The following is a 22,438-nucleotide window of genomic DNA, read 5'->3' as shown; positions in this document are numbered from 1 at the left end:
GGCACCCTACGAGAAAGGGATTGCAGAGCCCCCAATTTCCCTCGCTTAGGCTGTCCAAATTTTTATACTATTCGGACATTCTAATAACAAGGAATACCAATCCAAGTAAATACAATTTGAAACAGTAAAAATTATAATGACTTACATTCCAACATATATTTTGATAAACTTTTAGGAATGAAAAAGATGAATAACCCATATTTGGATGGCATCGCGCAGCAGCGGAACTAAAACTTTTAATTTGGGAGGGCAAAATTTATTTTTTTTTAAAAAGGGTGGGCAAAAATTAATTTAAAGGGTCTATTTTATTAAAAATATATAATTAAAAAAATAATAAAATAATAATAATAATTGAGGGGACCTCCCCCCAGCCTTAAGGTGATTCCACCCCCGGCACCAATTGTAGAAACTCAGTATAATTATACCCTGCTTAAATTGCATGCCAGGCATTTTTCTAATATATCAAAATATCATAAAACCCTTGACAAAGGAACCGTGTAAATGCCGTACGAGGATCTTTATCAATTGCCTGTTCAGATTACCTGTCTGATTTCATAAGGCCCACCTATTCAGCTACCCAAGCACTTGTCCAGACCAGTGGACTCCACAAGAGCCCTCTCACAAATAATTGCTACCGATCTCAATTCAAAAATCCTGCATGAAATGTATCCTCAACCGAAAGAAAATATTTTAGGAAGTTTTTGTTACGCTTGACCAGTGGGTGAGTCCAAGCAAAAGAAAATGGTTGAATCTCAATTATCACTACTGCACATATACGTTCTGTGTCTCAACATCTAAAATCCACTAGCAAACGAAGAAGACAACTACAAGAAACAGCATTTACAAATGGAGATGTATACCAAAATTTTTCAAGGTAAATAAAAATAAAAATTTATTACCAACTCAGTGAACGAATAAGCAATTGAAAAGAGCACAAGACATATATATACACCGTGTTAAAGAATTGAATAATTTAGTCTGAACCATTGAGCTTCTCAGGCTGCATCTTCTTTGAAAGGCTAGGTCCCCCCCATATTCGGATTGTATGGTCATCACTTGCAGAAGCCAACATTTGGGGCCTCCTAGGGTTCCAGCTCACACAGTTCACAGTCATTTTATGCCCAGACAAAACCTCAATTGGCCGAGATTTCTGCCGATTCCAGATGTAGACCTGCTAATTGAAGAACAAAAAAACATGATGTCCCACTTCACTGGATAACAATAATTTCTGTACATTCACATGTAGTTATTATATTAAGCGTTTTGCTTTTAGAGTTACGCAACACTGACTTCTAAAACAAGAAGCATACCTGGGAATTCTCACTACCACTGGCAATAAATGTGCTATTCAACCCACCAAAGCAGGACCGTATCACATACTTGTGTTGCTCGTGGCCCGTATACTTCAATGGCGTATCCCATTTCCCAGCAACATCCCACATATGAATCTCTTGGCTATTAAGATTCACTATAAAGAATTTACTATCTCCTGAGATTGACAGGGAGGTGATTGCGTGCTCCTCCGATATGACCCGCTCGGCATTTGTTACTAAATTTAATATCCGAAGTTCTTTATCCGAGAATATGGTGATCAGATGTTTCCCATCCGGTGTCACTGCCAGATCTAAAATCTTAGGCATTCTCATCCCCCTCCATGCTTTTATCTCATTCCCATGACAATCCCACATGCAGATGCCTTTTTCAGGGTCAGAACTGCCACAGACAAGTCGCTTTGAGTCCGGAAACCAAGCACATGAGCTGACGATGAAGCCATGATCCCCAAATGTATGCTTGCATGTACCTGTTTCTACATCCCATAGCTTAAGGACTTCCCCATTTCCGCATGTGAGCAACATTGCATCATCAGGGCTCCAGGCTACAAACGATACAGGATTTTCATGGCTTCGCAGCGTATGCTGCAATATCAACTTGCCATCTTCCAGCACCTAGCACAAGAATTTTTGTAGTACAATTAGAGACTGAATCACTTTAATGCTGTTCTCTTTCTTCATTTGCATTGAAATTAGAATAGAAACTCATAATTCAAGTTCAGGCTTCTCAGCATGAATTAAAATATTAATTCTATATATCATAAATACATGCTTAAGAAAACAAGCATTGAGAAGCTTGAGCAAACTCAAAAACTGCCATGATCAAAATAAACGACTTAGACCAGAAACTTGAATGATTTGCATTTCTACCACGTTTTTTCTTCTGTTTCTTTCTGTTATTTTATTTTCTTCTTTAAATTAACCTGAAATTCATGACCTAGTTTGGCAGAAAGAAAAAAGAAAAAAAGGTTTACGCTCCGTCTGTTATGGTTACCAAGCAAATATCACTTTACTTAACTTGTGTGTACTCACTTCTCAAGTAGTTTCAAGGTGTGGCATGCAGTAAAAAATCTAAGTCATTACAATTTACTGTAATCAGTCAATGGTGATGAACCCAACATGGCATTGGTAGTGATTTGATTATGACTGGTGATGATGTTGGTAATAGACTGGACAAGAGTTTTCCCATCACTGCAGGGGAATGGCTATGACCACCGAGGGTTAGCAAGCAACTGATGGGAATCAGCCACTGACCAGGGAGGTTGGTTGGCAATAGGAGGGGGATGGCAGTGATGATGGAAGGCTTTAGCTCATTTCAGAAAATGACTCTTTTATGAATAATAATTTTATTGAAAGAAAAGGGCAAATCTCTCGTAGACAAAAAGTATACCAGCGAGATACTCACCCTATAGACGTCTACAATCTAAAATCATTCCAGAAAATGACTTAGCGTTTGAAAAGCACAATTTGTTTCCCATATTTTTAAGCTTAGTTTTTCCTGTTCATCAAGAAACAGTTTCCAATATTTGATGTTAACCAAACACAAGAAAATGCGGAAGACATTTCCTGCAGTTTATTTTTTGTGAAAATACAGAGCCTTGGTTTGGATGGTTGATCATTGTTTACAGGGCGGACAAAATGGAAAGAACTCCACCTCTCTTAACAGTGAAACCAAACTGCACCAGATGTTTCGGTCTCATGCATTGTTGTTTATATTCTTGGTATGCATGTCTATTAGTACCTACAGAGATCTCCAACTAGCGAAAGACTCATTCTAGATTATTAACTTCTCCAGGAGTGATACTATGACCATAATTGGATGCAACTCACCAATGAGAGAAGTACTGAAGATAATAAACTTGGGAATGAACTTCTGCTAACTAAATCTGCAGACTGCCCCCTTCATCAATAATTTCCAGAGTGAACAGCCATTGGAGATCCAACACTCATCCTTAGTACAATATGGATGCAGAACTTATGCCAGTCTCCATGAATATAGCAATACAGAAAGGAAAACCAGGTCTCGCATCATAATCATCCAAGCCCCATTTTGTGCCCCTTATCGAAAAATGAGAGAGCACAGGCCTCTATCATCCTCTAGTCAGGAAAGGACTCTCCTATTCTGCCCCTCTTAAATTTGAACAGAGGCATATATGCCGGTCTCCATGAATACAGCAATACGGAAAGGAAAACCAGGTCTCACATCATAATCATCCGAGCCCCGTCTTGTGCCCCTTATCGAAAAATGAGAGAGCACAGGTCTCTATCAGACTCTAGTCAGGTAAGGACTCCTATTCTGCTCTTCTCAAATTTGAAGAGAGGCATATACTTATATTTACAAAAGGAGGCAAGAGGGTGTCTAGCAAGAATCTACAAGCCAGTCTATCAGCTGCACCAATGGTCACAGTCATGGCCATGAACTTCTCATTTTTGCTCCCCATGAAAGTACAAAGCTAGAAATTGCTTTCAAACCAGTTCAAGACACATCTGATGCCAATTATAAACAACGGAGCAAAGTGAACCAGTTTAAAATGGGTCCATAAAGCAACATCCATAATTTATCCAGCAGCCAAAACATAAAAGATCATTTATAATATAAGGCTCTTCTCAAATCTGATAGGTTCCTCATTCAATAGTTTTTCACACCACTTCTGTCAATAGCATTCCATTGATCTGTATTTCATCGCCATTTATATGATTTTGAAGCCGTAGATAGAAATTTTAATAAACCTCATCATTAATAAGAAAAAACTTCCCTACATCAAGCCTTGCCCCACCCACATTGTTTGAAACGCATTCATGGTTTACCCAAACTTGGCAAATGAAAAGGAGGGTTAAAAAAGGACACAGTGGGAAGAGATGCTAGCTACAGGACTTCACTACTTGGATAATGAATGTGTTCATATTTTTTTTTTTACACGTAATTGAAATGTCATCTCAACTGACTATCACCCACTCTACATACTTGTAATTGGAAAATTGAAATATTGTAGTAGGAACAATTGATTATACCAAATATACTGATTTAGTAGCTTTAGCTGGAAAAAAAAGCTAGATAACCGTGTATAAGATGCATCACATCTCATTAAATCCTTTGGTAGTATATTCGACTTCGGTGATCTCAATTCTAAAGTTTAAAATTATCACCTTTCTAAATTTTAATTTCAACATTCACTGCATGGATTCCCTTTAATTTTATATTTTTTTGGAAGGGGGGGACTAGTTGTTGAAGGTTGATTTTGCATTGACAAGTTAGCAGGTTTGACTAAAGATCATATTTTCATTTTCCACCATTTCAGATTTTAAAATTAAGAAATAATACATGAGGATCCCGAGAAGAAAAAACATTATATGCTGACAGGAATAATTATAGATCATAATAAAACATCATTATTAACATAAAGACTTCTGAAAATAACTAGTATACATTTTCATATTCATAACAAGTTATGGGTAACCAACAATGTGAATCATGTATTTTTGCACTGGTACATATAAGGTATATCGATGGAAGAAAATAATCATTTCCACAAAGATATTAGGGGTTTAACCACAAATTCTACCACTGAAAAAATTTCCATATGATTTACCCTTATTTTAGACCTGTAGTGTATGGCTTCCACCATTTCTTTTATAAATTAACCCATTTTAAGGTTCTGTAAATTACTACTTACATCGGTAAATACGATTCAAAGTGGAACGTGATTAAACCTGTTACCTTACCCTCGCCCAATTTTTATAGGAGAAGAGATACCATTTGGACCAAAGACCATCCGCAAAATTATATATATATACAAGAGCAACGCCTAGAATATTGGTTCATCGAGTCTTATTCTCAGTTCCTCAAATTTTTTATACAACAGCAGACAACAGTTCTCACTCAGATCTCCGTCAACATATTCTATCCATTACCAAAAGGTTAAGTTTTACTGTGAAGGAAACATTCGAAAACTTGAACTAATACTTCTAATACACAACGTTAGGATATGATATGGATGGTACCTGCCATATGATGGCTGTGCAATCGCTTGACGAAGAGGCTAAGTACTCCCCATTATTAGAAAATTGTACAAACCAAACTTCATTCTTATGTTCAGTCAAAATCTGCATTAGAGGCAAATAAATGTTGCATGTAGATCTCAGATTAACAAAACATGTGAACAATGAAAGGAAGATGTCAAATTTGCTTTGCATGATTCTACAAGTGAATAGCATTATTCTTTAATATAAATGGAAGCAGTTTGAATTATTAATACCAAGGCAAATTGTCCCTAATCGAAGTGGATGTAGAAATATTTCATTGACAGTGCATTATCAACCCCAACTTTTTACCAAGACTTTGAATTATCAAAGCCAGTTAGGCTTACAAGAGGATGCCAACATGCTTATAGAATACAACACACCAAGATGACCTCAAGATTAAGAGAACCCTGTGGTCTGAATATTTGTGTTACCCAGGATCCTGTTTCTACTGCACCCACAGAAAAAAATAGTTGGAGTGAGTGAATCTGTTCTCCACTTTTGGGTTCTGTCTTCATTCCACATATCATAGTATTCAAGCATCATTATTACTCACTCTGGTATCATTTGCATTTGCTAATCACAATAACGGAAATCAATACATTTTCGCTTTTCATGCCATTTGATGGCAAAGCCCATCTTTCATAATTTTCTTTTTCATAAACTGAATAATATCTACAAGGCAAACTATCATTTCAGGAACTATCAAATATAATATTTAACTTATCAAAAAAAAAAAAACTATCAAATATAATATTTAATGACCTGATTTGGAACTATATTCAACATACTTCTGGAACTATATTAACAAGTATCTACTACATTAGTTACTGCAACTATTGGAAGAAAGCATTTTCAAGAATATTTGGATTCTGTAATCTATGGTACTTATGAAAGAAAATGGGTTCAATTTTATTCTTCTTCATCTCATAAAATGTATTAGGTAACAGGATTTTGTGATAAACCACATCCTACAGCTACCTTTTAAATAATCTTATTCACAAAAGGGTTCAAAAGATGTCAAATATAATCTGCCATCTCAAAAGTCTCAAAACATTTTATATTCTAACAAATACTCAGATAGGTTTTAACTATGCGAACTTTGACAAATTCGACAGATTGAAGAACTTCATAATTCAACAGATTAAGATCATATAATACAAACGACTATAGTCCGTGGTTTGAAATGATGTATGCAATTCTCATATCCCTAGATTCAATTTCTGTATAGCTATTGCCAAGAAGATCAATGTTCTCATTAACTTAAATAAGTCCGAAGTATACTAGGAAAAAACCAAGAACATTGTTAATTTAAGTGCTCAATTTCTTTGGCAGTAACAACTTTTATGGCAGCAAAGCACACCTGAACAGTCTCTGTGGGGATCTGGTCCCTACCACAGCAATGGTCCTCATAAAGTGAAACTTCATCCAACATATTGTGATACATACATGAATCAATTTGGGCAGTAACGGCAGTTTCAACCAGATGTTCCAACCTTCTTTCAGGCAGCGTAATTGCAGGAGGAAGAAATTTTTCCAACTCAGCCAACAACAACTTACGCAATTCACGAACAGCATTATCGTCTACTTTACCAAATTCCATATCCTTCAAGGAAAGGATACTCTGAGCAAGCTTGTGAGCCTTATCTTTGCCCAACCTCAATGCAGAAACCTCTTTTCGTAAAATGGCCAAAGCCATAGCATCATCTCCACGATTCAAATACTCCAGCAAACACTGTTTGAAAACAAGAAACAACGCAGATGTTCTTCTCTCATCCACCAAATCCTTCATTGCAAGAAGGGTACCAATGCAACCATCCCAATTCCCACTAAGTATCTGTGATTCGAGCAATTCAAAATCCACAGATTTGTATGAAATACCAGACTCTGATTCCAAACATGACGCAGACTTTCTGTAGCCTAATGAATATAAGCATTGAATTATGACTCTCACAAACTCATGCTTCTTTATTAGGCCTTTCGCGCCTAGCACTGTCGACGAAGTCTCCATTAACATGGGATTGTGGCAGGTTTTACGACGTTTAGTTGAACTTTAATAAAAACTCCCATTTCTTCCACCGGCCATGAATTGGTGATTTCAAAGAAACCTCAAAATAAGTAAATTTTCCACTGAAGGTCGATACCTAGTTTTCCAGGAAAAGCTTAAGCACAATGGCTTCCAATTCCCCAAGAGTCCCAAATGCCCAAAAGCTCAACATTTATATTGAAAGAGGAAGAACGAGTAAGTGAGCCAAATACCTGAAAATTTTGAATTTAGCTTAGTACCGAAGACATGCCCAGAATTTGGTACAACCCAAAACCTCAAAATTATGATAGAATCAAGCAACAAAGTTTGTAAAGGCTAATAAACCCCAAACAAAAATAACCCAATTTTCCTATTGACAATTCAGAAGCTCTAAACTCTTAACAATACAAGTCCGTTGTAAAAAAAGAACCAAATAAACCTATAACACACCCACCCATATACCCAAAAACCAATGGGAAAACATAGCAACAAAGATCCAGAATCCCAAATCCTTTATTATCCCAGAGCCTTTGAAAAAACAGAAACAGAAAATATACAACACTAACCCATATACGTGAAAGCTACTATGAGCGAAAAGGGAAGTAACCCAGAAGAGCTTCGACCGTAGAAATGGAGAAAAATACTTCTACAGAGGAGAACACAGAGCTAAGAGTTGCCATATGAGAAAAGCAAAAGGTGGAGAGAGAGAGATATACTTGCCAATAGAGAACCTTCGCAGTGGATTTGCATCGACGAAATTAAATCGATGGACAAAAATATTAGACAGTGGATGAGGAACTGCTCGGCAAATCGCTGCGTTTCCTTCTGTTTAGCGACCTTAGCAAAGTATCAATTTAAGTTTCGTTTGTTAAGAAAATTTTTTCTTTTTTAAAAACTAACGAGGATAAATGCAAAATTAGTCATTGTGAATTTGTGGTCGATCTAAATTACAAATCACTCACTGAGATATAAAAATAATTTATAGGTCCATATAATTATCGTAAATCACAAATCACTCCCTCTCCTCTGGTATAACAAATAATTTATAGATCCTCAGAGTATGCTAAAATAACAGTTTACTCCTTGAAATCAATTTTCATGCTCTTAAAACACATGTCAATTCAATAAAATGAGTAGGCTAAATTACAAATCACTTTCTGAGATATAAAAATAATTTATAGGTCTATATAGTTGGCATAAATCACAAATCGCTCCCCTGTAGTATAACAAATAATTTATAGATCCTCATAGTAGGTTAAAATAACAATTTACTCATTGAAATCAATTTTCATGCTTTAAAGACACATGTCAATTTAATTAAATGAGTAACCCAATTTTCTTCAACTTAATTTGAATGAAAACTTTGTCACAAATTATTAATTTGAATGTTGTTTTATTTATTTTTCAATGGTTAGAAGATGTGACTGTTAAATTCTCGCAAAATACTCTCAGATCGTGACGAGGAAGATGAAAATGAGAGAGGGTTACTTACAGAGTAAAATTTTGGAGATATAAGATAATATATTAATTTACTATAGCAATATGATCCTTAGAGTAAAGTAATGCTACAAGTCTCTCTCGTGTCACTCTTTTGTCCCGCCAATAATGATGTGGCTCTTAAAATCACTATTGAGCTTGTGATTGATCAATCACAAGTTCAATAGTGATTTTAAAAATCACATCATTCTTTGAGGAACTCAAAAGGGATTTCTAAAATTACTCCTTTAGAGTGACGGTGGATATGTAATCTTAGCTTGTGCATAAAATGATGCAAAAAATCATAATTGTCATTTTTAAAAGTCATAAATTAATAACATATATCGCGTTTTTATTGGATATGACATAACAAAGTTATGGATTCTGTTAAGTTACTTAATGGAAATTGATTTCAGGGAGTAAACTGTTATTTTTGCACTCATAAATTATTTTTTATACTACATGGAGTGATTTGTAATTTATGCCAACTTCATTGACTAATTTTGCATTTATCCCAAACTAATATACAAATAGGATGAATTTTATATTTTTTAGGCAAGAGACATTATTGAATTATAATTCTCTCTCTCTCTCTCTCTCTCTCTCTCTCTCTCTATATATATATATATATATATATAAAATCTCCCAATTATCCTTTTTGCAAATCTACTATTATATTTTCTAGGATCCTCATTTGAATTATACAAATTCAACCGTAAATTAACTCATTTACCATATGAAAATTTGATGAAATATGGGATGGACAATGATTATTATCATTTCTCATATATATCTCTCTCCCTCTCTCTCTCTCTCTCTATATATATATATAGAGAGAGAGAGAGAGGGAGAGAGAGAGAGAGAGAGATGAAGAGATGTTAGTTTTCATTCCACCTTCTTCTCACTTAGCTAATTCGGATTTTTTATTTTTTATTTTTAACAATGGCTAATATATATATATATATATATATATATATATATATATATATATGCAAAATACTACACTCTCATCTCACTCTTAGCTATCATATATATATATATATATGAGTAATATTGCATACTAGACTTTTGTTTACTCTTAACCCAAAGTTGATGTAGCAGTGTTCATCAAGTATTTATTTTTATTTATTTTGAATAAGGACGGATAAGCACTTTCACACCAACATAATAAAATGAGGGTGAGATAAGGGTGTAGTATATAACGTTGTTATTATTATTAAACAATGTTTGAAACCATACTACCTTACTATTATCTCAATGTGTTGATATGACAGTGTCAATCAACCTTATATTAGCTTTTGTTTTTTAAAAAAATGCAATAGTAAATTGACACTTTCACATCAACATAATAGTATAGTGATACAATCAAAGTTTAGTTTGTAGCATTACTCTATCACTTACAAGTGCGCCCCATATGAGAAATGATAATAATCATTGTCCATCCCATATTTCATCAATTTTTCATATAGTAAATGAGGTAATTGATGAAAGCATTGAAGGTGATTGATAAAAGTTTGATTTATCGAGTAGTAAATAAGAACATAGGGGAAATTCTTTACCCTTCTCAACATGGTTTATTGAGGTTTTTGGCGAAATAAGATCATTTGCATTTTATTTGAACCGGAGATGAGTCATCATAGTCAGGAGTAGACTTACGTGATTTGTTGGAGTCTTTGGCAACTCCTTCCTTTTTTTTTTTTTTTTTTTGGGTTAAGTTCATATTATTGAGGTCTCGAGCATTGAGAGTAATATTGAACTATTAGTGGCCGACCAAGTAGGGTATTTTGAAGTTTTTTCAAAATATGTCCGTACAATTAAGGTTTCCTTAAATATACGTTATGTTGTAACCCTAAACCATTAATAGTAAAATATAGTTGCACTCTCATGTGAATGTAAGCACATTGTCAAATCACGTAAATTTATGTCTCGACTCTCTTTTTCTGATTTCATGTTATTCATCATTATAGTGCACAATAACAACACTATTAAAACACGACTTTGTATACGGGCCTCGAAAACTTTTAATATTTCACACCCCCTAATGCTTTGCTGCTAAGTAAATAAAGCAGCAAATGGGATTCTTCAACTATAAAGTATAAACCAGCCTTAAGTAACAATCTATTGCACTCCAAGCACAAAAATGGATTAAGAAGAGGACTACCTAAGGAGCTAACATATACTTTGTATTCAATCAACCATGACAGGCACAATTGAAGAAGCATAACCCAACCAAACCAATCATCTTAAACATCATTTTCTTCATCCACTAACAACCTAATTCAACAACAGCAACATCATCTTCATATCCACAATTGGACGAGGATGCCAAGAAATGGGGCACCCACATCATGGAAGCACCAACAAATCTACCACCAACCCTATAATTGTTGGAAACAGAGATGATCCATTTAGTACATTTAGGAGGACAATACTGTCAATTTGTTTTTTGGACAAAATATTTTGAATAAGTATGTTCTCATAATTACACTAAATGGATCGAGAGGATCTGTTTCCAAAATTGTTGTAGTTTTCACTATTGCTTGCAGCAAATCTGGCTTCCTCGCTCTAACTTCTAACTTAAGGACTTCATTTTGGAAGGAGATGCTCTTATCGACATCCTCTATATCTCCAAAATCCTAATATCACTTGAGATTGGCGAATTGCTCATACCATTCCTCCATTTTGTTAATAGAAGAAGATTAGGAAAATAAATGAAAGTGCAAACTTTTATTTTTATCCTGTAGGTGACATATCGGGTTGTAACCATAAAATGTTCGGGTTGCATTGCTATTTGTAGCGGGAAAGATGACTCGACATCCCATTTCTATTTCTTTATGTTGCACTTAATTTATTTTGAGGACAGAAAAGAAATGCATTATTTTTTTTTTTTTGTTGTTTTCACGTTAAATCAAATATCAAAATTGAATCTTTAAAAAAAAAAAAAAAATCAAAATTGAAGAAGTAAAAATAAAAATAAAAACAAAAACAAACAAAGAAAGAAACCGCGTATCTTCCGCATCGATCACCGTCACTTTTGATGCGTTTTTGAAAAGGGTTTCTACTTTACGTTGCCAATAGGGCCATAAAAAAAACGTCCCCTCAGATTGCCGTTTTGCAAGTCCGTTTATACCACGCGCCGCGGCCGCGCGTGATGTAGACAGCCATCATGATGAATTGCCCAAAGCAGTGTATACACTGAAGCAAACACACTCCCAGCAATAAATCCCCCACCTTACACTCCACCCGCTCCCCCCTCCCCCACTGTCTCCCTGTCTGTGTCTCTCTCTCCCTCTCCCTCTTCAATCCTCCTCAAGATTTCTCTCTCTCTCTCTCTCTCTCTGTGTATACGTATGTGTACACGTACGTACATACATACGGTGTACGTGTATGTGTAGGTGAATCTTTGGCTAGATCTTCGACCGCATTTCATGGATCTAGAAGCCGAGCCGCACGCATTGTCTTCTTCTTCTTCTTCTTGGGGTATTTATCTCTCCTAGGGTTTTGTTTTCACGCACCGCATGCGTCAGTGTACACTCTCTCAGCAAGCTTGTCGTAGCAATGCGGTCTCTTTGTTCGACTTCGGGACGTGACGGAGGAATTCTCCGGCGGCAAGTGCTTCACCGGAAACCTAGGAAGTCGTGGGGAGTGTCCGGGGAGGCCACCGAGCTAGAGGGTCTTCGTTACTGACGATGGTATTTGTGGGGTCTTTGTTCCGTGAGAAAAAATGCCGGCTCTGGTTCTGCTCCTCCTCCTTCCTATGCTCAACTTGGTTTTCTTTTGCTCAGGTATTTTGAATATTTTTTTGGTTTGATTTTCTTGGGTTTGACTGTTCGTTGTCTCTGTTTGGTTGCTGGGAAACGAACAGAAAGTTGTGATTGATACATTTTTGTTCGTTGCTTGGGTTTTTTTTTTTTTGGTTACAAAATTAAAGTTGTCAGCTCGTGTTAGTCAAATTTGTCTTATTAGGGTCTACATTAGTGGGCTTCTTTGTTGTATTGGGGTTTATCCAGTTTGCTCCATTATTGATAGTGTACGGTAAAAAAGTTTCTTTTATGTTCACAGAGCAGTAACTTAGTTAGGAGAATCATGCATAGTTTAGTTCGCATATTTGGAACCTGTTTTCTTTATTTTTATGGCAAAAACTGCGCCATTTGAAGCTCGTATAATAAAGATAAATACTTTAAGAATACCATGTGACCAATGACTGAGAACTACTGGGTAGTGTAGTTCTTTCTGGGGTGGTTTTTTGAGAGGTTGGTCTTTGGGGTTGTGGATGTGGACGAAATTAATTAGGAGCTAGCATGGTAATACTGATGAGTTATTGGGTTATTGGCTCTGACAGTGGCAATACTGATGAGTTTCTTGATTTTATGGGAATGCAACGTTTTGTTTATAGAAAGGAATCTGGCTTTGTCACTGAAGTGAAAACAGAACATATTCAGGTATAATCTGTATCTACATTAACTGCACTGATGAGTGACATTTCATAGGAGAAACCTGTTAAACAATGATTTCCGTTGTGACAATGGTGAGAATTTCCATGGTCATTGCCGTCCGATGTGTGTCAAATGATTTTTTTCGCTCAATGTGTGATACTTGTCTGAAATTTTTTTAAGCATCTATTTCATGTAACAGAAGTTTAAATTTTAAATTGGATCTCTGCCTAGAGCAATACTTGTAGAGTGGTACCATATCAACTGACATCTCTTATATTTAGTATTTAATACTTAGTAATTATCTATTTACTAAACCTTTGCTCAGCAATGAGTCGTTGAGCAACATATTTTGGCCAAATACTGAAATAATCCGCAAATTATGGCACTAAACATGTATGATGTAATAGGTAATTTCATTTTATGAAGATAAATATAAAATAATTTATTTTCTAAAAACAATGTCAGTAAAAGTTTTATTCTAAATATGTGCATGATAAGATACATTTAGGATGTGATGTACAATTGCTGTTATTGATTTTGACCTATACATTATGGTATTGACAACTATGGTTCTTGAATTGAACATAACATAGTTCTCTTTATATTTCAGGGCATCCATTGTTGCACATCTACTTGTCTCCCTCTCTTCTACCGAACAAGCCAGTATCTATGAGAGAAATCTTAGTGGAACATGGTGAGGGTGCAAATTGTTAGAATGCAATGAAGATGCAGATGAATGAAGTTGTTTTCTTAATCCAAGTCTAGAACCCTGTATATGGAGTTTTTTCCTGACTAAATCCATTTTAATTAATGCAAAACGAATTCTGGATATCATTACAAGCCCTTGACAAGCACAATGACATGTATTTGAGGCTCTTGATATCTATCCTGAAAAAACCTGCATTAGCATGTTGTGATGGCCTCACAATGTGTTTGATATGCTAATTGTCAGATATATTTTGACATCGGAAATTGGCCAAGTTATCTTGTCCTTTCATCATTTAACATTTGCTTGTTAACCTTGGTATGCAGTCTGTTAAAAGGAGAATTTTAGCTATAGAGAAATGAACCAGATTTTCTCGTTGATTTGCTTATCCTGATTTAATCAAACACTTAAATAGGCATTCTTGTTCATTTGCTTATCAGCTAAATGCTTTACATGTGTCCTTTTTTGCATACAACTCTTAAGAAAGTGTAAGTGAAAGCTTCACATTTGGGCTTGGTTTCAACTTTTTTCTAAATCAAGTGGATCCAATGCTTTGTAACCCCCCCTCCCCAACCCACCGTTGTGTGCGGTTGGTTGTGTTCAGGCTTCAGTTTAATAATTAGGTGTCCACTTTAACCAACTCATCATCTAGTAAAGGAGTAATGCCAACTTGAGTCTTGACCACTTTCACTTATAGGTCCGTTCCAGCTTCTCTTGATAACTGTCTATTAATATCATATGTTCCTTTACTGCTTGCAGCAAGGTCAATTTCAGTGAGTGTGCCTTTTGCTTCATCATATCCACCCAAAACATTGGGACCATCCACTGCCCCTGCACCGTCTCCAGTTTACCAAGGTATTTACTGTGCTTATAAATTCAACAGCTTGGCTTTACATTGTTGCTAACAGTTTGATAATGTTTAATCTTCTGTTCCAGGTCCTAGCAGTCATCCCTCAACAGGACACCATCATCATCGTCGTCGTCAGCATGGGAGAACTGATGCAGCTGCCCCATCGCCTTCAAAAAACCAAGGTAATATTTATATGTGACACTGAATTTGTCTGAGTCTGTACGTGCATGTGTGTATATCGGTGCCATGGAGCTAGGCCAGTGAGCTATTACGCTCTCTTCAAATGTTTTTCTGTCCTGATCTAGCATTGATTCGTGGTATGCAGGGTTCTATTGCATGTCCATATGTTTGTAAAGAACCCTAATCTAAGCATATCAAGATACCAAGAAGAAAGTGCAATTTTTGATAAGTCATCCGCCACATGAGTTAATCATATTTTAAGTGTCTTATCAAAATATCACTTAAAATATGAATAACACGTGGTGGATGAGTAACCGATGAATAACCTTCTTGTTAGTCTGTTAGTGTATCTGCTGTCAAATTTTTTGGTTGTTGGTGAGGCAAATATCAATTGGGTTGCCTTGTACTTTCTTACTGTAACTTTGCGAATCAATATTTGATTCACTTTATTTTAGTGTTGGTATTTGGTTGAAGTCAAAGGGTTCATGGTAAAATATGAACTATTACTTCACAAAATTGGTAAATATACCAATTTTTTTTGATAAGTAAATTGTATGTATCAAAAAAAGCGCAAAGCGCCCTAAGTACACAAGAGAGTATACATAGGTAGCCCAATAAAACCCAAAAAACAGACCCCAAAGAAACCCGACCCAACTATAACCACCACCAAACGAAAAAACCAAAGCAAGAACCCAAAAAACCCAAACACTGAAGCCCACAAACCCACCACCAGCCCTAAAAAAATACCAGAACCCTAATGCACCTCTGGAGGAAAGGAGAATGCATTTTTGGTTCCAACACAACCCCGACGGCGATAGTACTGCTTCGGAGAAAGTCTCTCTCTAACCTTATAGTTGATGGAGCATTCTGAATTCTTGATTTCCCGTTTCCCTTTTGCCTTAGAGGTAAAGGCTCCCGCTCCTCTTCAATATTCGAAAAGAGATTCAAAAGACTCTTCTCATCACCTCCTTCACCATTAGACAGTCCCACACTGGAGGCGAAATTCACCGCATCTATAACCACCTCCGAATAGTTCCCCACCCCCTTCTCGGAGGGTTCCGCTACTACGTCGGCAAACAGCTCTTTGTTCTTCTGCAACTGCTTGGCAAGCTTCTCCTTCACCCTCCGTAACTTATTATTCATCTCAAAAACTACAATTGAGTTAAAAGGTTTTCTGCAATGTGTTGCTGACTGTAACCCGCCTTCCCTTTCTTTCTCTTGTTGTGAGGTTCTTCTTACTCATGTCTTTGATAATGAATGCTTTGGCAGCTTGCGGTCAAATTTGTGTGGAGCCACTTACTGCAACACCTTTTGGTTCACCTTGTGGTTGCGTCTTTCCCATGAAAGTCAGACTTCTTCTTGATGTAGCTCCTTATGCTGTTTTCCCAGTAATGAGTGAGCTAGAGATTGAAGTTGCAGCAGGCACCTATTTGGAACAAAGTCAAGTTAAAATAATGGGTGCTAGTGCTGATAGTCAAAATCAGGAGAGAACAGTCGTGGATATTAACTTGGTTCCACTGGGAGAGAAATTTGATAATACCACTGCAGTACTGACGTATGAGAGATTTTGGCATAAGAAAGTGCCTCTAAATCAGACTCTTTTCGGTAATTACGAATTGGTATACATTAATTATCCAGGTATTTACCCTGACTCCTTTAAATTTCCAGCCAAAAGGGGGAAAAAATAAAAATGAACACCTTTAAGTATGTTTCTTTACCATTTTATTATCATATTTTGGTTAAGGCTAAAGTAGTTATCATCAGGCATTCCTTCTTCACCACCACAAAGGGGTGACATAGGCAGTGGACCAAGTGGAAGTGCTGGAGATCTCCCAATCTCTGCAAATTTTGACAAGAAGAACCAGCGGATGAATCTTAAAACCATTGCCATCATTGCTTTGTCTGCATTTGTACTCTTATTGGTTTTCATAGGAGCAGTCTCCATCTTTTTGAAGTGGAGGAAGGTTGGAAGACCATCAAGTGCCGTTGGTCCTGCACTTGCATCCCCTACAAACAAAAGATCTGGTAAATTTGTGAATTTCTTTGTAAGAAGCAAATACCATGTCATGTTCTTAAACTCTTCATGGAAAATGATGCTCTATCATAGTGCTTATGTGTTAGTCCTCGTTAGCTTGAGGATGGCTCCTTTTCAGTTGCTTCATTTATTTAATATGCATTCCTAATTCTTCTATATAAAGAAAATATCATAAAGTTCTTCGTAGTTAGTCATTTTAGATTAATTATATTTTAACACTAACAATGCCTCAAAATGGATGTTCGCTTTGTGGTTTATGGAATGATCTACTTCAATATTTATGTTATATTTCCTTGATATTCCATGTGTTTCTAGTGAACCTTCCATTTGAAATTTGGTTGATATTTTTTGTAGTGTGTTAAAAGAAAAATGACTAGTTCAACCATAGTAATTTATTACATCAGTAAATACTGATGGATTTTACCACTGATGGATCCAATCAGAAGCACAGATGCCATGCTTCAATGGTGACAACTTCTTTATAATCTCTTTTCCCACTGAAGTTTCTGCTTTAGCAATAAAAACATAAATTCATAAAAATTACAAGACTCTTTTCTTTTGGCCAAAAAACATTGGAAGTCCTATCAAAGAGGTCATTTTTGTGAATTGGGGAAGATAGTTCTTTTGAGAAGTGTCTTGTACAAATCCATCTCTGTTTAGCAAGAAGTATGGAAAACTTGTGAATTTGCATTTTAGAAAACTAAAGCAAGCGTTCTATTAGTAGTAGTAGATCGTGGATAACCTCAGGAAGTGGCACATTATTGTGGTAATCAAATTCTGCATGTATAAAGAGGAATATGGATTCCGTGGACCATCTTTTTCTTCATTGTGATGTGGCTTATGCCATTTAAATTGCTGTAAGTCGTTTTGAGCTATCTTGGGTTATGCCTAAACGTGTAGTTGACCTATATCCTTGCTAGTGGACTACGAGCAGTACACAAGTGCTGCTGTGTGGAAGATGATGCTTACTTGTCTTTTATGGTGTTTATGGAGAGAAATGAATGGCATAAGTTTTGAGGATTGGGAGAGGATTTTGGAGGAGATTAAGTCCTTATTCTTCAAAATTTTGCATCTTTGGACCGTTGCTTATGTTTTTCCTTTAACGATTAGTTATAATGATTTTCTTGTTATTTTTGCTCTTTCTAGCTAGGGGTTTCTTTTTGTATACTTCTTATGTACTTAGAGGCGCCTTGCTTTTTTAATGATATGTGTTGATTAATTATAAAAAAAAAAAAAACTTTATTAACTGTCATTAAGGCTTGCACTGCTGTTAATCACTAGCCTTGCTGCATCTTTGCAAGTAATGCTGCCTTGTTTTACTATTTGATATCGGTGCATATCGTAACTCAAACAATGTAGTCATTTACAGGATCTGCATCTGCTGCTCTTTTATGATTTATGCATCCTCACACACCCCCCCCCCCCCCCCCTTCCGTTGCATAGTCATCTTGATTGTGGGACCAGATATGCAAGGCTTTGTTGTACACTTGTACTTCATCACAGTTCTCCTGTATGCACAACTGAATAATAAGATGGTCAATTTGAGGATTAGGTAATGAGTTGTATGAAACATATCATAATCTTAGTCAACATTATCTATCCTACGCAGGTATAGGGTCCATATTATCAAGTAGTATTGCGAGTTCAACGTCGGTATCCCTCATGTCCACCATGGCTACTCGTGTTCTCTCTGCTAAAACATTTGCACTTGCTGAGCTTGAGAAGGCAACAGATAAGTTCAGTTCAAAGAGGATTTTGGGTGAAGGAGGATTTGGACGTGTTTACTGTGGGATTATGGAAGATAGAACTGAAGTTGCTGTTAAATTGCTTACAAGGGATAATCAAAATGGTGATCGTGAATTTATTGCAGAAGTTGAGATGCTAAGTCGATTGCATCACCGTAATCTTGTGAAACTGATTGGTATATGCATTGAGGGGCGGACACGCTGCTTGGTGTATGAGCTAATTCACAATGGCAGTGTTGAGTCCCATTTGCATGGTATATCTCTGCATCACCTTTGACTTTATTTTGGTTTGAAATTGTTCTCTAGAATTTAAGTTGGCTAACAACCACCACAGCTACCTAAAAGTTTGGAGCGAAAGAGTGTTGATATTGATCCTGTCCTCTTTGTGGGGATACTGTTTGTTGAAATGAATCAGCTGCGAATTGATTACTTTCACATTACCTCTGTATTGGTGTTTTAGGTGTTGACAAGGAAAAGGGACCTCTTGACTGGGATGCACGGTTGAAGATTGCCCTTGGAGCAGCGAGAGGATTGGCCTATCTTCATGAAGATTCTAATCCTCGTGTAATACACCGAGATTTCAAGGCTAGTAATGTTTTACTAGAAGAAGACTTCACACCAAAGGTCTCAGATTTTGGGCTAGCAAGGGAAGCAACTGAAGGAAGTCATCATATTTCTACTCGGGTCATGGGAACTTTTGGGTAAGCTTACTAGTTTTTAAAGTTATAGTTTCATGATTCTATAAATTGAAGTAGATTCTTGATGACAACATATGCTCTCTCTCTCTCTCTCTTTTCCTTTTTTGTTTATCTGCCCCCTCACCCGAATATACAATCAACCCAATATAGAAGTATGCAGTTCCTATTAGTTAAAATATCCTCGAGTCACTTTCAGATTCTTATCTTTTCCACATTCTCTGAAAGATACTTTGGATCTATAAGAAGTTTTCCTGCCAGCAAAATGTACGCACACACAAAAACACATTACCTTATTTTCCTGCCAGAAATTCTAACTCTTGATGAAATTTGAAATAATGATTTGCAGGTATGTTGCCCCAGAATATGCGATGACTGGGCATCTACTTGTCAAGAGTGATGTCTACAGTTATGGGGTTGTGCTCCTTGAGCTTCTCACCGGAAGAAAACCTGTGGATATGTCCCAACCTCAGGGACAGGAGAATTTGGTAACTTGGGCACGTCCGCTACTGACAAGTAGAGAAGGTTTGGAGCAGTTGGTCGATCCTTCTTTGGCCGGAAGTTATGACTTTGACGACATGGCTAAGGTGGCAGCCATTGCTTCCATGTGTGTTCACCCAGAGGTGACCCACAGACCTTTTATGGGTGAAGTTGTGCAAGCTCTAAAGCTAATATACAATGACACAGATGAGACTTGTGGGGATTACTGTAGTCAAAAGGAATCTTCTGCTCGAGATTCCGACTTTAAAGGCGATTTTGCCCCGTCTGATAGCAGTTGGTGGAATGCTGGTGGGCTCACCCCCCGATTAACTTATGGGCATGCCTCTTCCTTCATCACAATGGATTACAGTTCTGGTCCACTTGAAGATATGGAAAACAGACCATTTTCAGCTTCTACATTGGTTGGGGGTGAGATGTCTTTACCAATTAGGCATGGAAACAGATCAGGTCCCTTGAGAACAGTCAGAAGCAAGGCTGCCTTTTATAGGTTTGCAGGAAGTAGGAGTGAGCATGGGGGACTCCTTCCAAAGCGTGCTTGGAATGATGGGAATTGGGTTTGAGATTTCATTTTAGCGTTTTGAATTGTACAGTTCCAGAGGATCAGAGCTTTTCAGTTAAGAGGTTGATTGGTGTAGTTTAGATGTGTGGGATTTCTGCGGTTTCCATGTTTGGAGAGAGAGAACAAAAAAAGAGAGAAAAATTGTCTTCTAATTTTGGAAATATTTCATTCATTAACAATACAAGTCGGAGATATAAGTTGGAACACTTTCTGTATCATATGTGTTATAATATATTCTTCTTGTCCAAAATTAGACAAAAAAAAAAAAAAACATATAGTCTTCTTGTTCAATGTTTTAGTATTTGTATATGCAGGAGATTTGACTTAGAAAATATATATATATATATATATATACCTCTTGGTATCAGAGCCATTTGTTGATCTGTTCATCTTGATATCAATTCATATATTTGTTAACTCTAGAAAATAGAATTGTAAAACAAGTATATTTTCAAAACGTTATCTTTAGCAAAATCTTTAAGTTCTATGGGATGTACGTTTTGTGCTGTCAATGTGCCGTCAGCACGGTTAGGCCGGGTAGGCTTGTAAGTCAGGAGAACACACAGTAGGACACAATTTTTATAGAGACATCTTACTCCAAATAGCATTAATTATCAAAGACTTTGTCTCAGACAAATTTGATCAAGAACAAAAAAGAATAATTTTTGATAAAATGTATATCACAAAGATCATTTCAGCAAAAGACTGGGATCACCCATCTAATCTCAAAGTTCTACAGGGCCACCAAGTTCAATACATCTACTATGATTAAATTGAAGCATGATCAAAAGTCATTCTTTATTAAAACAATAATAACAATCATCTTGGTATCTTTATTTTGATAACAACTTCAGCAGTCAGCTCCCTATATGGTTCAACAGATGGTGGCAAAGTCATGAGATTATTCTTGAGATTTTACCCCCAGAGCTTGCAGATGCGTTAAAGCAGTTATCTACAACCTACAGAGTTAATGAAGCAGAAAGTCAATTTCCTTCCTTGCTCCATATGGCAAAAAAATATAAAATCCCATGGCTCTTCAAATGGGATTATGCCATTGATCAAGGAATTTGCAAAAGAAACAGATATGTCCACTGGTGGGACAAATTCAACATTCAGAAAATACTTTCCTCGATACAGAATTCCCATCCTTCACAACTCAAAGCCAATTCCTGGCAAATAGATCACATCTACAGATAGAAATTGCAGCAGCCATGACCAAAGTCTAATGTAAAGAAGACCTCAAGGATCTTTGCAGAAGCCTTCTTCTTAAAGCTGAAGGAATTGAGGATCAAGGAGAGCAAAGCCCAACTTCGTCCTTCTCTTCAACAAACCAAGTACAACCTCTTTACCAGGAAGCCCAAGACCCTTATGATCTTGGTGAAGATTGAGGCTTTGAGAAGCCCAAATACAGCAATCAACTGTTCCAAAATACAGCAAACACTGTTCAGCACTGTTCCCAAATACAACACTGTTTTGGCGGTCATTATTGTTCAACACTGTTCATATCACTGTTCATGTCGGCAGCTACTGTTCACAGTACTATTCATCACTATTCACCCCGACAAACCACTGTTCATCTACAATATTCAACTTTTAATTTTTATTTAAAGCTCCCTCAGCTCATGTAACAGCAGCTCAGTTCCTCCGAACTTAATATACTATTTTCTCTTCTCCCTCTCTGATCATCAGTGAAATCTCACAATATGTATGTCACAGTTTCATCTATGTATTACAGAATGTTTCTTTCAATAAAAGCTTCTTCAAACTAATTTTATAGCATCATATTTTTGTAAGTACTTATTTTCATATATCTTATTTTCATTATGTATATTATTGAATTTATAGTTTCAATTGAAGTATCTTCAACATTTCATATTC

The 22,438-nt window shown here is 36.4% G+C and overlaps 2 protein-coding genes across 3 annotated transcripts; one reads left to right on the top strand and one right to left on the bottom strand.

Annotated features, from left to right (window-relative positions):
* Positions 1-734: 734 nt before the first annotated feature.
* Positions 735-8,218, bottom strand: LOC132165597 (transducin family protein / WD-40 repeat family protein). Of its 2 annotated transcripts, none has more exons than XM_059576227.2 (5): positions 8,094-8,218; positions 6,715-7,610; positions 5,334-5,435; positions 1,311-1,946; positions 735-1,171 (listed from the first exon to the last, which is right to left on the bottom strand). In XM_059576227.2, the coding sequence occupies exons 2-5, from the start codon at positions 7,366-7,368 to the stop codon at positions 974-976; spliced, it is 1,590 nt and encodes a 529-aa protein (XP_059432210.2). In that variant the 5' UTR covers positions 7,369-7,610; positions 8,094-8,218; the 3' UTR covers positions 735-973. The 2 variants fall into 2 exon arrangements, with proteins under 2 accessions (XP_059432210.2, XP_059432211.2); XM_059576228.2 differs by lacking the exon at positions 8,094-8,218 and adding an exon at positions 7,944-8,077.
* A 3,725-nt stretch (positions 8,219-11,943) lies between these two features.
* ALE2 (Protein kinase superfamily protein) lies at positions 11,944-20,775 on the top strand. The gene is made up of 9 exons (XM_059577485.2): positions 11,944-12,638; positions 13,900-13,983; positions 14,755-14,850; positions 14,932-15,027; positions 16,295-16,663; positions 16,790-17,050; positions 18,670-19,059; positions 19,266-19,506; positions 19,850-20,775. Exons 1-9 carry the CDS (start codon positions 12,578-12,580, stop codon positions 20,559-20,561), a joined length of 2,310 nt encoding a protein of 769 aa, XP_059433468.1. The 5' UTR covers positions 11,944-12,577; the 3' UTR covers positions 20,562-20,775.
* The last annotated feature ends 1,663 nt before the right edge of the window (positions 20,776-22,438 follow it).

The sequence above is a fragment of the Corylus avellana genome, chromosome 11 (genome assembly GCF_965113065.1).
Source record: "Corylus avellana chromosome 11, dhCorAvel1.hap1.2, whole genome shotgun sequence".
Lineage (NCBI taxonomy): Eukaryota > Viridiplantae > Streptophyta > Magnoliopsida > Fagales > Betulaceae > Corylus > Corylus avellana.
The sequence above is the reverse complement of the archived record's forward strand: the minus strand, read 5'-3'. Positions and strand labels throughout refer to the sequence as shown.